The sequence below is a fragment of the Oryza sativa genome, chromosome 11, assembly GCF_034140825.1.
Source record: "Oryza sativa Japonica Group chromosome 11, ASM3414082v1".
In the NCBI taxonomy this organism is placed as follows: domain Eukaryota; kingdom Viridiplantae; phylum Streptophyta; class Magnoliopsida; order Poales; family Poaceae; genus Oryza; species Oryza sativa.
In genome coordinates this window covers 7525593-7542746 of record NC_089045.1, presented here as the reverse complement: position 1 = coordinate 7542746, position 17154 = coordinate 7525593, and the positions used below count along the sequence as shown (strand labels likewise).

Below are 17154 nucleotides of genomic sequence, written 5' to 3'. Positions count from 1 at the left end.
GTTTGGATGCTCAACACCCCGGCGTCTAGCCATTGACGAAAGCCGGTCGGATTTGTAATGAAGCAAGTGGGGAAGAGAGTACTGAATGTGACTGAGTTCTGAAAGATTGTGAGGCCTCACTCGTTAAGGCGACTTATATAGGCTCAAAAAATCGAGTGATACCCCTGACATGTGAACGTGGTGGGGTATGGTGGGTACGCCTGATTGGCGCCGAAAGATACATGCATGATCGGCGCCGAAAGTTACATTGGTCGTATGCGCCAAATGGCGGGCAAATACTCGTATCACACGCGAATAAAGGAGGCTGCATCGGTGCGGCAGAAAGTAGTCGTGCATGCGCCGAAAGGTATCGTGCACATATAACAACAACGTAGTCATTACACAAGCATACAGTACTGGAAAGTGAAGCAAGTAAACAAAAAGAAGACTGCTCTACTGGCCCTGCCCCGCGCCGCGACCACGCTTGGTCCTCCGGGCCTGTGCTCGCACGTGGTCCTGGGAGTAGGTGAAATGATCCCGTGGCACAGCACGGGTAGCATGAGTGTCCCGCGGAGGAGTGGCCTGCGCCTGGTCCTGCGTCTGCACCGGCGGTGCGCCTCCCAGCTGTGAGGGGCCGATGACGTCCTCTGTCAAGCCTGAAGCGAAGTCGAAGTCAGTGATGTCGAAGAGGAAGGTGGAAGGCAACAAGTGGTCCGACGAGGTCCCAGCATGGTCCAGTGGTGGACCCTGACTCGACGTGCCGGCTGCCTGTGACGCTGACCCTGCAGCCTGGGAGAAGTGGGCGGCCTGCGTCATAGCGAACTGGGCGAAACCTACACATCGACAACGGGACCCTTGTAAGCTAAGACATAAAATGTATGTAAATTGATTGTGGAAGTAATGTTGTTTTTTTAAGTACCTGTGGGGGGCACAACAGAAGGCCTAGCCGAGGAAGGCGGGGTGCTGAACGGTGCACGAAACCCTGAAGCAATCGGCAAGTGAAACGGCTCACTTATATGTGCGAGGAATGTACAGAAGTAGTAATAAAAATACTTACCTCCGTGCGGAGGGGGAGTCGGCCTAGGAACGTGCGCAGCTGGACGGGGACCAGTCGGTACGGGTGGCCGCTGTACAGCTGCGTCTGCCCGAGCAACGTCGTCTGCACGACAGGTGAGCACTCGGAGAATCGAGCGCATCGACTCCACCATCCACGTGTACGTCGTCAGGTGCTCCTCTACGGGTACCGGAATCCCTGCATGGTTAATTTGTTCGTAAATATTCGTAAAATTTGACGATGAGAAAGACATGAAAACATAAAGGAATGGTGCGATGCAGGGTACTCACAACACGAGCGAAGTCCTGGTCGCGGTGCCTGGCGTAGAGGTCTCTAGTGCTCGCAACGTGGGGCTGCTGCTCCAAGGGAGCGAAGGTGACCCTAGTACGGGTGCGTGGCTGGTACCAGCGTAGGTAGGCCTGGTACGACTCCTCAGTGTGTGGCTCTCCCTCGTGGTCCACGACCTCCTCGGTTGCGAGCAACCAGTCCTCAACAAAAGTCGCCAACTTGGCGGGCCAGTCGCCAGCTGACTGCTGACCCTTGCGCGAGTACCTGCGAATTAATGTGTAATATTAGTGTGAAACGACAGATGTTACAAATTATTGTGAACAGGCAGATTTTAATGCAACAACGGAAAGCGTAGTGCAAGAGCAAGTACGCCTCCAAACATCGGTTGTACGAGTACTCGTCGGCCTCCGCCTGTAGCTGCTCAACCTGCAAGCAGTCGATAAAATGTTAGGCACCTTAACTGCGGACTAAATATGTAATACGATTGTCATTTCGGTACAAAAACACTCACGGTGAACTGAAGCAGCCACCTCTTCGTAGGTCCGGTGTTGCGGTGGTGTGCCAACGGCTCGAGCGGGAGGTGCGGTGCGCGCTGTACTAGTGCGAAACGTGCCGTCAGATCGTCCTGCCAGTCCACAGCCGTGGTCACTGGCCCAACAGCGTCTCCCGCGAGCGGTAGCCCCAACAAGTACGATACGTCCTGTAGGGTAGGGGCTACCTCACCACACGGCAAGTGAAAAGTGTGCGTCTCTGGCCTCCATCGATCGACCAAAGCTGCTACGAGGGACCTGTCCACAGTCCATCGTCTGGCCGGGTCCGCGTCGCCGGCCGCAGCCTCCACCAGCCGACACATGGGTAGGAGGCCGGCCTCACGTAGCCTGCAATAACAAATTAATATGTCATTATAAAAAATATTACAGTGCAACTAACTTATAGTAAAGCACTGTTCGTACCTCTCGACAAAGGAGTCGTGAACCGTGAGTAGCTCACCGCACGTCCGTGCCCGGAACGTCCCAAGCTGAGCCCCCTGCACCGCATCAAGGTGAGACCGGTGTCGGTGATCTATCGCCGGGTCCAATAACTGAGGTGTATCCTGACGTGCCATCTCTGAAAAATATAGTGTTTCGTGTTAGAACAATTCAAAAAATAGTAATGTAAAACAAAATATAACTTGCAAAATTATGAAATAGTAATAAAATCATACGCGTTAATTATGTACAACAAGAGTACAGGCTATTTAAATATAGCAAACGTTACTAATGGTACATAACGATGACGTGCAATTTAACATATATGTAGAGTTCAATAATATAACATAACATTACGTGTCGAAGTCCGACATACATCAGCATACATAAAGACGTTAGGCGCCTTAGTCCGACGTTACATCACGAGACCTAAAGACATGACATGCCGAAGTCTGACATTACACGACGAAACATAAACACATCGATAAGTTCGAAACGAATTACAAGCAAATCCATATGCCGACATAGAACATAAGAACTACACCACGTAGCCAGACGTGGCACGACGACGCCTAGGACGTGGTCGAGTGGAGGTAGTGCCTTCACCCGTAGGGCGAGCTCCATCTGCTGCTGATCCTGATAGTCCTGCCTCCGCCGCACTTGGTTTCTCCTTGTCTTTAGGACAATGCTTGTAGGTGTGCCTATGTTCATCGCATTTGCTGCAACGCTTCACCCTGCCAGCCTCCGATTCGTCCATATCATTGCGGATGCGACGAGTCCTCCTCCTTCCAGCCTTGCCTCGGAGCTTCGATGGGTCAGGAATATTGAGTACTTCATCGTTAGTCTCTGTGAACTCCCCAGCTATGCCGAACCCATAAATCTCGCCGCTCCATGTATGATATATTGCTTGCTTACTGAAATACTGTGACACATATATTGTATCTGGTATGCCACACTCCGCTGCGGCAGCAATGACATGGGTGCATGGCCTGTGGAGCAGCTTCGGCTTTGCACAAGAGCAATGACATGTGCCGTCGTCTTTGAGAACACACTCTTGCTTCACTCTCTTGCGGTAGATACCCCTGCCTGCCTTATCTTGACATAGTATCTCAAACCTGTGCTGTTGGGTACCTTGCACTACAGCTCGATGTTTCATGGCCTTTTTACGTAACTCCTCTAGCTTTTTCTGCATGAAAGCTCCAAACAAAATGCTGTTGTTCGGCATAGAGGGAAGAACTGCCTGGAACCGATCCCTAAAATACCTGCATGTCTCATGTAAAATGAACTCCACTATGCCAACTAGTGGCAGTCCACGGACACCGCGCATCACCCAGTTGTAAACTTCTGCCAAATTTGTTGTCATTATTCCATATCTAGCACCACCTGTGTCATACGCCTTGGCCCATTTCTCTTTTGGTTCATGCAGAATCTACTGAGAAAATTTCCGAATCTCCAATCCAGTTCTTCTAACCAATGTTGGACTATCCGTTGGGAGAGGTCCAAGAGCTTGAGGAGGGTCAGCAACGGCGGTCGATGGAGCCGCTGCACGCTGATCACTGCATTTGGCTGTCAACTCATCTAATCTCTTCCAAAGCTCATTGAATTTTTTCTCCTGGTTCTGATTGCACAGCCTCTTGAACATGTTCATGAGCTCCTTGTTCTTGAATTGCTTAAAGAAATTAGCTCCCATATGACGCATGCACCACCTACTCTATACATCTTCCCAAACACCGGGGTATCCTCGTTCCATACTACCAAACTGCAACTCTCCTATCGCTCGCAGAATGCCAGCGTGCCTATCATGTATCAGGCATACATTTGGCCTCATACCAACAACTTTTGTTTTAACCAATTTCAGGAACCAGTACCAGCTGTCGGTATTCTCACTCTCAACAAAAGCAAATGCCAAGGGCAATACCTGATTGTTCCCATCTACCCCTATTGCTGTTAGTATCTGGCCCCGATACTTTCCTGTCAAGAATGTCCCATCAATGCAGAGAACAGGACGACAGTTCACGAATGCCATCTTGCATGCATGTAGAGCTAAGAACGCCCTTTGCAGCACACTCTTGCCAGGATGTTCAATTGAGGGGAATTTCTTCACTTCGTAAGAGCTCCCAGGGTTTCTTTCCTCGATAACACCAAGCAGGCGTGGCAAATTGTCATACGAGGCTTCGTAAGTTCCAAATCTCATCTCTATTATTTTCTGTTTGGCCCTCCAGGCCTTGGCATAGCTAATAGTATACTTGTATGTCTCTTCGATGTGTCGGATTATTGACCTTGGTTCATATGTGAGATTATCGATGACATGCGCATACATCTCAGATGCAACAAATGCACATGTAATGTTCCTGTGATATTTCTGAACACCAGGTAGAAAACATGTATGCTTGGTAACAACTGACACTGTCCAATAATCCTTCCATTTCCCCTTATACGCGTGCACTCTCCAGGGACAACCATCTTTTTCCTTAACACACCGAACTTCATATTGCGACCGGTTCGACTTGGCAACCCTAAACTCTCTATGAAGTGACACTGCAAAATGTTTTACCGCTTCCTTCATATCTTCTGCTCTACTATAAATCGCTCCCTGAATAACCTCATTTTCTTTGTACTCCCATCTCACACTATCCTCTTCAGAGACGATCAGTCCAGAAAAATCCTCACTAGCCCATTCTGCTGGATTAATATTTGTCTCATCATCTGACGAATCACCTTCCTCTACACGCTCGTTGTCAGAATCCTCCCTCTCCATTTCATCCACAATGGCACCGACAGTCTCCCCCTCATCGGCCACTCCACCTGGTTGAATGCCCACTGGAGCTACTACGCCCCCGTCCTCTCGTGCGTTGACCTCCTCCACAGAAGTCTCGTTTACTTCAGTACTTGGTCCCTCGCCATCATCCATGTTCATCTGCACACCTGGATCCTTCGGGTGAACAAACGGAACCAAATCTAGAGGCCACCCGCGTTGCAATGCATTTTCCAAATACCATCTCCACACTCGAGAGTTTTGAACTGGCATTAGTTCCCAATAAAAACCCTCAGTTGCCCGACTTACTATAACATTGATTGTTATGTCACTTGTCTGTGGATCAACTCTCAAGCCCCTCATTAACCATCCTTTTATAGAAGGTACACTCCTCTCAGCCGGTCTATCAATTCCCCTTTCTGATACAATAAAATCTGACAGATCTACCCCAGTTGGCCCGTAACGGACGTTTCCTGGTCCATGGTAAACTTGGAATATTTGTTTGTTCGACATATCTGTCAACGAAATAACTAGATCATATTACTCTTTCATGCAATAAACATCTACAACGTAATATCTTCTTGTGTAAGCCAATGCAACGGTAATGTATTGATTCCAAACTAGCAGATCTACGTAGTTACCGATATCTATAATACGCACTTCTAGATTAGTACAACTAAAACCCTAAAAATATAATGCATTTATTCAAACAAATTTTTAAAAAATACACACTATTTAACTCAATAGACACATATAGGATCTATGAATATTACCTGAAATCGGCGTCTGAATCCGGCAGGGCTTCGCCCCTTCTTCTCTTCTCCTCCCCTCTCTTTTTTTTTCACTGGAATTGAGGAGAGAAGAATGAGGGCTGGGGGCTGGGCAACAGGCCTTTTATAGGCAGTGAGGCCTGCCGCCCGGCCAGAGGGCGGCAAGGGGCCGCCTGCAAAATAGCCGGCCCCGACTGGCTTTTTTGCATTCGGACCCCTTGCCGCCCCACCAGAGGGCGGCAAGGGTTTTCCTGCAAAAAACCCTCCCTCCGTCACCGCCCGTTCCTCCCCCGTTTGCCACGTCAGCTTGCCGCCCCAGAGGTGGGCGGTAGGGTCTATTTTTGTAATTTTTTTTGGCCGATAGATTATTTCTGTAAATATTAAAAAAAATCTATAACCGAAAAAAATTCCAGGTTGTAGTGACACCCACTTGGGCCTCCTCACTCCAGATGGGCCTCCAGGTTGAGGGAGACGAAGGTCCAAGCTTTCTCCCATCTCCTTTATCTTCTGATTTTTCTTCATTTTCTTGTTTCTGAAAAATCATGGAACTTTGCACAACCGACCTCGTGAAGCTTATCAACAACTACGTGGTCGATTAAGTTTTAAGGCTTTGTTCGACAGCCATTGCTCCCAACTTACCTTCCTCGTTTTTCACGTACACGTTTCCTAAACTATTGAATAGTTGTGTTTTTCAAAAAAAAATTCTACAGAAAAATTATTTTAAAAAATCATATTATCTTTTTTTTAAAAGTAGCTAATACTTAATTAATCATGCTAATGAATCATTCTCTTTTACGTGCGTGAAGGAATAGTTCCTAACATCATCTACCGAATACAGCCTAAGCTTGCCATCCAGCATCTTGCTAGACCGTGGTTCCTTGAATTATCCGATCCAAAGTTGACTCAAAAGTCACACACCATGAGACCAAATAAATAGTTTTTGTGCACATATATCGTAACCTAACCGGTCATTAGTCAAATATGTGCATATGAATAGGGGTGGGTATAATAAGATCGAACGAAAAAACCGAGACAGAGAAATTTAGTCATTAGTTTAGTCTCAACAAGCAAAAGACCGAGATTTATTCAGTCAATTTGGTCAGTGGCCTCGGTTAACCAAATTGACCGATGTATCTAAATTGTAATTTGTGATGTACTGCATGTCATGTGAAGTTGACAGCAAGTGTATGATGCTTGTGATTCATGCTACCTGATCATATCTTGTGATATATTTTTTGGTGTTTGATGTTACCTATTATCTTGTATTTTTGTGATACTAGAAAAATGCCTGTATTTTAATCGTATTATTGTTAGATTTTTTTATCTAAAAAGTATATGGGATTTTTATTTGGATAATATTTATATCTAATTCTGAACCCTTATTGGGATAATAGCCATATCTTGTGCGTTGCTTTCTTATGTCTGACAAAAATTCTAAAGCAATTAGGAGCATGACTCTCATTCTAACATAGCATGCGAGTTTTTTAAAGGATTTCTTATATGACTCCTTATATATTTTCAAAAACAAACAAACTTAAAAACCGACTCAAATACAAATAACGTACCAAAGTATCGGCAAAAACATCTATATTTTTTATAATAGTAGAGATATAATTGACAAAAGTTGTCTAAAAAGAGGTTAAGTGCTTCCAAAATTTATCATTGCAAATTTTATCTCTAGAAATTGGCGTAGTTCGGTCAGGGTCGAGACCGAATTTGCTGGTCTTAAAAATTTTGTGTTGTTATTTGGTCTTTACTTTTCAATAACCGAACTAACCGAAAGACCGAAAGACCGAAGACCGATACCGTATTTATAACTTCATGTGCTCCTTATACAATTATACAAATAGAACCATAGAGTCTAGAGGCAAGATACGAATCCAAGCAGTCTTGGTTGTCTTCGTGTAATACTCTGTCTGCCCTTTTTAAGTCAACATCTCTATTTGGGGTTCTGTTTTCCAACATGGCATTATATGTGATATTATGTGCACTCTATGAGGTAACCCATATTTTCTACATTGATAGCGTGCAAAGAGCTGTTCCACGTATATTCTACCCAATTTCACTTAAAAAGTTAAATCATTGACAAAAACTTTTTATGGTACATTAAAACATATACTTTGGTTTTGAATATTTGAATTCATAAATTATAATTGAAACTTTATTATAATAGAAATTTGGAAAATTCTACTTGAATTTAAAACTTCCAACTCAAAATTTTAAACTCATTGCTGTTAATTTTAAACACAACTCAAAATTTAAAACTTTCGACATAGATTTAAACCTTTCAACTGAAATTCTAAAAAATTCTACACTAATATTTGAACTTTCAACTTAAATTGTGAAACTTTTAACTTATATTCTAAAACTTTCAACCTAAATATTTATCTATTATCATATATCCTTGATGGTTTAATCTAAGATGACCGATCTAATCTTCGAAAGAAGAAAAATAAACCAAACCTCATCTTCTTCTTTTTTTTAAAAAAAAAAACACCCAACCTATCCCCCGTTAATAACAGAACCTATCGGCATTACTAGTACTACAGCGCACTGAACCGGCTTAGGGGGTGTTTAGATCCATGGGTATAAAGTTTTGGCATGTCATATCAGATCTACGGACACACATTTAAAGTATTAAACATAAACTAATAACAAAATAAATTATAGATTTCGCCTGTAAACTGCAAGACGAATTTATTAACCCTAATTAATCCGTCATTCGCAAATATTTAATGTAGCACCACATCATCAAATCATGGCGCAATTAGACTTAAAAGATTTGTCTCGCAATTTACACGCAATATGTGTAATAAGTTATTTTTTTCGTTTATATTTAATACTCTATGCATGTGTCTAAACATTCAATGTGACAAGGTGAGGATAATGTCAAGAGGCGAGGATTTACAATATGTTTCCTTGTTCATATCCAGTTTTATTTCATCAATCCCTGTTTGTATTCAAAGCTTGAATCCTTGTTTGTATTCAAATTTTTTTTGTAAATTGCTTATAACCAAGATCGGATAAATTAATAATTATACGGATTTATGTTGTAGCCGATGAAGTAACTCGGGTAATTTAATATAACATATTGGTTATAGTTCCGATACAACCTTATATATAGAATATCAAGTTGTAGTTAAATCTATTAAACAAATTATAATCCCAACAGATCAAACCAAATCGAGACAGTGTGAAAATTTTAACAAGCTTAATATATTTAAAGGCTTGATACGCTCGTATAAGATGATAGATATAACAGATTAAGCAAAAGACTACATGTAATCTTAAAGCAAAACAGTTAGGGTTTAAAGGCTCAATCGTTGTAATATATTTTCTAAGAAAATTGTGGACATCGTATTAATAATAACATGGTAAGTATCAAGTTTATCACTATTTTTAACCGTACCAAATTTTATCATCACTAAAAAGTTTGGTAGGCTAACAAGCCAAACACATGCTTACCATCGGTACAAACCTAATTTTGGTAATAATAGAAGTTTCCACTCTTAAATCTCTAGTCTACCCCCATTATGGTTTCCCCTTTACAAATCTAATTTTGGTAACTATAGAAGTTTCCAAACTTAAATCTCTAGTATACCCCATTGTGATTTCCCCTTTACAAATTAGGTAATAAAAAATATGCCAAAAATTATCATTACCAAATTTCCTAAGCCCATCGTTACTCGCAGGCTTGCATACCAACGGGACCATTCCACGGCCCAGCCCGCTAACCCCACATTAACACCCCAGATCCAGCCCGTACACGCAGACGCGTAAATAAATGCAATGCAGCCATGTGGGCCCCACCACCCGCCCGCGAGACCTTTCCACTTTCCCAGTTCACACCCTGCAGCTGACGTGTTCACTTTCGCTTCGCGGGGGCAAAGTCGTAATTCCACACGAAACCCGAACCGACTTAGTTGGATTAACTTACGATATCTACCTCGTCTATAAAAATACACGCCCCGCCTCATCCGATTCCAGATCCGAAACCCAAACCCAAGAAAATTTCCGCCGAAAATTTTACCAGATCCCGCGCGCGCGCGCGATTTTCGCGCGCTTTCTCCTCTCACCCTCTCCCCCTTCCCTTCTCCTCCCCCATTCGAAAATTTTCAAACCCCCTCGGCGACCAAACCAGAGCGCGGGGGGGCGATGGCGGTGCGGAGACGGGGGGCGTCGGCGGTGGCCGTGCACGGCGGCGGCGGCCGGGTGCCGAAGCGGGCGCGGGTGACGGCGGAGCCGTCGCTGCTCGACGTGCGGGCGTTCCCGGGGCAGAAGGAGGAGGGGGAGAAGCAGCCGGCGCGCGGCGGCGGGAAGAAGTCGTCGTCGTCGTCGTCGACGTTCCGGGCCCAGGTGAGGGGGTTCCTGGCGCGGTGCGCGGTGGCGGTGCCGGCGTCGGAGGCGGGTGAGTTGTCGCCGGGCATGTCGTCGTGGCACGTGGGGTTTACCACCGCCGGCGGCGAGGCGGTGGCGGTGATGGAGGTGGTGGAGGAGGAGGTGGCCAGGGCCAGGCGGGTCTACTGCGAGCACTGCACTGTTGCCGGTGAGTTGACTCAGATGCTGCTTTCGAGAGGGGATTTGTTGTGTCGCTAATCTCAGATCAGATTAGGATTACTTGATTTCTTCTTTTTTCCCTTGTTTTTGGGTTTTTTGGGGTGGTGGAATTCATGGTGGCAAAGGCAGAGTTTCCATTTCTGATGTCTGTAGTTTGCAAGTTTTTCTGAGATGAGCTAGAAAGATATGCATGTTTGGTACTTTCTTTCTCTTGTGAAGTTATAGCATGTAGGCCCTCTTTGTTTAGGCTTATAAGCCAACTTATAAGTCGAAAAGTCTAAGTCTAAACAAACAAGCAGCTTTTCCGTTTGGCTTTTTTGAAGCCATAAGCCACTCTAACACTATTAAGCCAAAAGCTAGGTTGGAGAAGTTTTTTTTGGCTTAAGTGAGGTAGATATATGACTCAACTACTAAACTTAGGACATTAAATCCACCGGCTTATAAATCATATAAGCTAATAAGCTGACTTAAAAGTCTATGCCAATAAGCTTAAGCCTATGCAAATAGCAGATTTATATTGGTATCCTCTGAAATAACATAAATGATGTCATATTATGTTTGAATGAACTTGGATTGCCTCTGCAATAAATTGGGAATGTATTTAGGAGGATGAAAAAAAAAGATAAATTGAAGTGGAGGAAGAAAAAATTTATTATTTGGGAGGATGGAAAAAAAGATAAGAACTGAAGTGAAAAAGAAAATTGATGAAGGAGCAGTATTTTGGGAGGAGAAAATGATATAATTGAAGTGCAAATGAGAAAAAAAAAGTTTGAGGGAGGTGAAAGCCCGTTATTCATGTATCTATATTTCATTCACACTTGAACTAAATTCGTCGGAATGCATTAATCTCTGCAACGTCTGGATTGAACTACGCAAATTGCTGCCTTACATACATTGTAATGTTTGCATGCCGGTTGTGAACTGAACAAATCTAGATGTTATTATAACTATTCCAGCGCTATAAAATGAGCTGGATTGATTGATATATAGATATGTTTGATTGCTTATTATTGCAACTCAATTCTGGATGAAATCTAAATTTACTTGCCTTATTGTTACATAGGCTGGAGCAAGCACCCTGTTTGCTCCAAGAGGTACCACTTCATAATTCGCAATGAGAATGAAACTGGCACCTCCAAAACCTGCAGGCGTTGCGGGTTCATGGTGGCACTGCAGGAAACAAGGTTTGGTTTAATCGGCTTCTAATTCCATTGCCAATTTTCATCAATCAGGAATTCGCAAAAGTTTGTATGATTAGGGAAAGAAAATAAATACTCAACTGTGTGGCCTCATCTTGTGAATGTTGTCCTCAGATGTCCGTCCTGCAACCACGTTGGCCTCTCACGGGATGATCCGGAAGATTGGGACTATGTGCAGCTGGAGAGTCCACGGCATCTGCTGCATGGCATAGTCCATGAAAACGGGTTTGGCCACCTTGTTCGGATTAATGGCCGTGAGGGAGGCTCCAGCGTCATGACAGGATCCCAACTGATTAACTTCTGGGATCGGCTCTGCAGATACCTCAGGGTCAGGTAAAGTGATGATTTATGATTAATGAACTCAACACAAACAAAGCCAATATCATTCAATTCAACACTTCTAATTTATAATCAGCAGATGATACTAACATGTCAAAAAACTTGATAAATTGCAGAAAAGTCTCAGTGATAGATGTTTCGAAGAAGTATGGAGCTGACTACCGAAGCCTCCATGCTGTTGCCACTGGCTGTTCTTGGTATGGCCTGTGGGGATTCAAACTTAGCAGCGGAAGCTTTGGAATCACACCTCAAGACTACTCCAAAGCTGTAGAAAGCCTATCCTCAGTGCCACTCTCTAACTTCTTCCCTCACACCCGATCTCCACGAAACCAGTTACAAAATACCATTGCATTCTACCAATCTCTCTCAAGGCACCCTCTCACCACAATCCGTGAACTGTTCGCCTATATAATGGAGCTTGCCACCGGCAAGAGTGTGCACAAAGAGAAAATGGCATATGATGCCAATTATCAAGAGGAATTCCCTGAAGAGGAATTACAGCGAGCAACAAACATTGCTCTCAAAATTCTCCGTGCTGCAGATAGATGGGTTGCTACACGGACACTAAAGGCAGTTACATCCCATCCAATTGGTTCGCCACAGCTGGTCGATTACTGCATCAAGACCCTTGGTGGTACAAGAACTGACGATGGGATGGTTGTTGCAATTCGATGCAACAGTGAGATGAACACTGTAGAGTACAGGTTGGTGGCTCATATCTTTGTTACAACTTGCATGCTAACTAAGTGCTTGTTTCATGATCCAAATTCTAACTACTATCTCACTGCAGGCTTACGACTGAAACCCTCTTCCCACCAAACAACGTGTGCACCCTAACCCAAGACCACCTATTCCGTGACATCAAGTTCTTGTATGATGCGCTTCTCTACCCATACACAATGCATCCTTATATGCCAGAAGAAAATTATCAGCATGCCAAGAGGTCTGCAATGATCCTTTTGGACTGCAAGCAATTCATCAAGCATTATGATCTGGAAGAAGACTTCTTACCTCAAAACCCATCCCAGTTGCACATTTGGTGCCAAGTGGAACTAGCTGACCAGGTTGATGATCCACCTTGTATCCCAGCAGAGCTCATAACTCTTCCACAGGCAGCAACTATCGCTGATCTCAAAGGGGAGGCTGCGAGAGCATTTCGAGACATCTACCTAATGTTACAGAGTTTTGTAGCTGACCAGCTTCTTGATTGTGCAACTGCAAGCGACACAACACAAATCAAGCTCTTGTTTGGAGCAAAGGGGGCTGTCCACATCAAAGGCAGGTGCATTGGTGGTGAAAGACGGTTTGCAATTTACCGGATGGAGAGGGGTGTGGACAAATGGACAGTTAAATGCTCCTGTGGAGCAACGGACGATGACGGTGAGAGAATGCTATCCTGTGACACTTGCCATATGTGGATGCACACTAGGTGTGCTGGAATCAGTGATTTTGATAGGGTTCCAAAGAGATATGTATGTAAATCATGTAAACTAACCCACAAGCCGAAGAGCAGTGGTCCTAGGCTCATGTATAGTAGTGCACCTAACAAAAGATGTAAGACTGGCACAGGTTCCTTTAGCAATGCGGCTGAAGGATTACTGTGGCCTCAAATCAGCTAACATGTACATAACGATAACAAGGATTCATATGAGCCATGCCAGTTTTTCATGGCTGCAATTATGTAAACATTTGTAATGGTAAGTTGCCTGATGTCTCATGAACTTAATTGAGAAAAATTTTATCAGCACATGCTTTATGACTGGTTTCATCCTCCTGTAATGGATGCCATACAGATTAGCATCACTGCAGTTTGTCACATGGTGCTAATAAAGGGATTGGAACGGTTAAATCTACTCTGCAACTTCCACTTGTATCATTCAAATAAATAATTGCAGCAAGAGGTAGAAAATTAACAGAAAATATCTCAATGAACAAACAAGACAAGATAAATGGCATATACTGTGGCTGCATCCAGAATGCCAATGACAGCACTACTGCACTTTACCTCATACTCCATTACTCCTAGATGAATTCAGTTGTTCATAAATTATTATTACCAAATAAAATAGAATAGAGATATCACCGATGGAAGAAAATGTCATAAAAAATATAAGCTTGATTTTCTTTTTTTACTTTCATGTTTATTGACTACCCTGTTGTGTAACTGTAAATTTTCAAATGTGAAAGCAGACTGACATAAAACTCCAACTACAACAGTTGCTCAATTTGAACTGTACAAATGCTGTAAACATTTGGTAACTGGTTTCTATAATTTGCTCGGTTAAGTTCATGAAACATCAGATTCCTTAGCATCTGCTTCATGAACACTTCGTCACTGGATTCATCCTCCTGTAACTGAAACAATCCAGATTAGCATTGCTGCAGTTTGTCACATGGTGCTGATAAGGGAGTGGGAACTGTGCAACTTCGATTTACTTCTATACCATGCAAATAAATAATTGCAGCAAGAGGTAGGAAACAATCAGAAAATATCTTAATAAACAAAAACAAGACAATATACTTGTCATATGATACTGTGGTCACAACCAGAATGTCTAATGACAACAATTCAAATCATATAGCCCTGAACTTAGCTCATACTCCTAGATGCATCCAGTAACTGAACTTTCCAGAATATGTTCAGAAATTATTATATTATTAAAGAAAATAGAAACTCAACAATCCAACAAATGCCATGAAAAATTATAAGCTTGATCTTCAATGTTTATAGATTATCCTGTTCTGTAAATATAGAAACGTGAAAGTAGACTGGCATAAAATCCAGCTACAACAGTTGCTTAAATTGAACTGTACAATGAATGAAGTAATAGGATAGTGTGCGCTATATTCTCTAACAAATTCTAGATTCACAATCTCCAGACTTGATTAGATTTAAAGAAAAAGACAGATATATACTGAAAACAAAGTAAGAAGTTAATCTGCACAATCCAGGTAAGCTATATTTTTCTAAGAACAACCTGAATAAAATGAGATGGTTGTGCATACCTCCATTCTTGAAGAAAGCGTTGGTGATTGGAAATACTAACCAGCACAGAAATGAAGAACATGAATCTGATATATAAACAAGCAAACGATCAGGAGCTACAAAAACACATGGAATACTCAAGTAACAAAGCTTGAATGGCATACATTTTGATATATTAGATTCTGTCAAAAAATTAATGGTGATACATTACACACTAAAATATACTAAAATAAAATGGATTAGCATAGCATGAAGCACAGCTGCAGTGCATATGCACTCGCACTAGCAATCTTAGAGCGAAATAGATTAACATAAGATGGTGGGCATGCCTTTGCACTGCGAGAACTAACCAAATACATATCAAAAGAAACTTGAGCAATCAATCATTAAAGATCAAGCCATCATGTGATTCTTCAGATACTGTGTGAATTAGATAAAATAGGCCCCAACCCTGTTTCCTATCTACTTAGACTTTAAACTTCTAAAATTCAGTACCTTAAAGAGTCACAGACAGTGAAATGTTGTAAAGGAGAAACCTTCTAGCATCAAAGTGGAAAATTGAGGAAACAGCTTAAATATCATGCCTAGGGTGCCAAACTGCCAATGGATTGGAATCCAGGCCGAACCCGCCCCGCTCCATATCGTCGCACAGCGTGCTTCCAAATCAATTCATCAGAGATAAAACCCAAACCAATCCAGTCTAACTGTAGGATCAATCCAAACCAAAGGCAGAAATATGGGTTCAACCCATTCCAAACCAAAACGAATCCAAAAACACTGCTCCACCCATACCGCCGACGAGGATTTTCCATCTTGCTCAGTGCTTCGGTGCAGCTGGTTTCCTTCGCTCTCCCATGCTGCTAGCTTCAGCTGCCATGGCAAGCAGCACTTCACCAGAGATCGCAGCAGTCGACACCAACATGGACACGGATAGGCAGCACGCAGAAGGTACCTGTGGGCTGTGGCTGGCGGAGCGGCTCCCTGCGCTCTAAAGACCCCCACCCAAGGAGAGGAACGAGCGGAGGGGCAGAGGCCGCCGCGGCCACCGCGTGGAACCGGCCGCCGGCGTTGAGATGAGCTGGAGGAAGACGCGACGCTCGGCGTGCATTGATGAGGAGGCGACGTCCAAAGCAAAGGGGAGGGTGGCAGCACAAGGAGTGGAGCCTGGAGCTGTGGACAAGACGGAGACGGAGACGACGCTACGATCCAATTTGGCACCCCTAGAGAAAAAGGCATAATCTAAAACATTTGACAGGTTCCATTCAAAAAAAAAAACAGGTGAACAGACTAGAACAACTTGCAGAGTACACCCTTGTTTGGAAGTGCAGATTTCACAGAACCAGTCGTTTTCCTTTGAAATTACTGTGGAATTCAAGGGTTCTAAACATGACCATAAAAATTGTCAAAAACACACTTGATCCCAATTCCTAATTCACTGCACACCCTAAACCTATATTGCCTACATTATGAAGAAAGGAGAAGCCCTGTGAACATACACAAGAGCATGATTAGAAGCAGACCATTCAGCACAAAATCCACCACTGCTTGGTAAACTAGAATAGTATCTATCCATACCCAAGACATGCAATTTAAACAAAAACATCATCAGCTAACCTAAAGCAACGATGTTTTGTCTCCCCTCTTTCTCTTTCTTCTATGCCAACAAGTATTCCTAATTAGCAACGCTAAGAGAGCACCACTATTAACAACCATTGTATATATGCCCTAAAACTTCCACAGTAGCCTCCATCACAATTCACACTGCTTCCTTGTTTGGAACGCAGGAAATCATGCCATATTTCCAACATAACTGAACAAATGCCCTAAACCTATATCGCCCTTGGAAAAATACTTTGGGAATTCATGGGTTCCTACACAGCAGGGGAGGATCCAACTTGGGACATGGGAGTTTGGGGAACAAACAAAAGTGTAACAACTTGTATTAAGAGAGGTTAAGATTCTGAAATTAAGGAGGAGAAGAGCTTCTTCCACAGATCTAGAAGAGAAGCTAGGGTTAACGAACGAACGCAAGCAAATTCCGGACAAAAGTAGTCCCGGTGGGAGAGAGAGATGAATCGGAAAGAGGATTTGGATGCTCACCAGGATCTCCTCCCCTGCTCTGCTCTGCTCGCTGCTCGCCGCTCGCCGCTCGCCGGATGGAGATCGCCGCCCCTCCCCTCCCCTGTTCCGCCGCGAGATGGCACAAGGAGCGGAGTAGACGACGAGACGGGAGATTATTCTTTCGCGCGAGAAAATTGC

The 17154-nt window shown here is 43.5% G+C and overlaps 2 protein-coding genes and 2 long non-coding RNA genes across 5 annotated transcripts; 1 reads left to right on the top strand and 3 right to left on the bottom strand.

Moving 5' to 3' along the window:
- Window positions 1-256: 256 nt before the first annotated feature.
- LOC136354107 (classical arabinogalactan protein 9-like) lies at window positions 257-1190 on the bottom strand. The gene is made up of 3 exons (XM_066305752.1): window positions 1037-1190; window positions 899-961; window positions 257-812 (listed from the first exon to the last, which is right to left on the bottom strand). The coding sequence occupies exons 1-3, from the start codon at window positions 1185-1187 to the stop codon at window positions 433-435; spliced, it is 594 nt and encodes a 197-aa protein (XP_066161849.1). The 5' UTR covers window positions 1188-1190; the 3' UTR covers window positions 257-432.
- An 8609-nt stretch (window positions 1191-9799) lies between these two features.
- Window positions 9800-13656, top strand: LOC4350143 (PHD finger protein At1g33420). Its single transcript, XM_015762406.3, has 5 exons — window positions 9800-10360; window positions 11435-11555; window positions 11685-11903; window positions 12026-12613; window positions 12700-13656. Exons 1-5 carry the CDS (start codon window positions 9970-9972, stop codon window positions 13526-13528), a joined length of 2148 nt encoding a protein of 715 aa, XP_015617892.1. The 5' UTR covers window positions 9800-9969; the 3' UTR covers window positions 13529-13656.
- Window positions 11190-13552, bottom strand: LOC107277617 (uncharacterized). Of its 2 annotated transcripts, XR_010737626.1 has the most exons (5): window positions 13405-13552; window positions 13226-13334; window positions 12921-13124; window positions 11652-11882; window positions 11190-11541 (listed from the first exon to the last, which is right to left on the bottom strand). It is a non-coding gene; the product is annotated as an uncharacterized lncRNA (long non-coding RNA). The 2 variants fall into 2 exon arrangements; XR_010737625.1 differs by lacking the exon at window positions 13405-13552 and having other exon boundaries at window positions 13226-13367.
- A 276-nt stretch (window positions 13657-13932) lies between the features above and the next one.
- LOC9266444 (uncharacterized) lies at window positions 13933-17154 on the bottom strand. Its single transcript, XR_001541610.3, has 3 exons — window positions 16996-17154; window positions 14916-14981; window positions 13933-14264 (listed from the first exon to the last, which is right to left on the bottom strand). It is a non-coding gene; the product is annotated as an uncharacterized lncRNA (long non-coding RNA).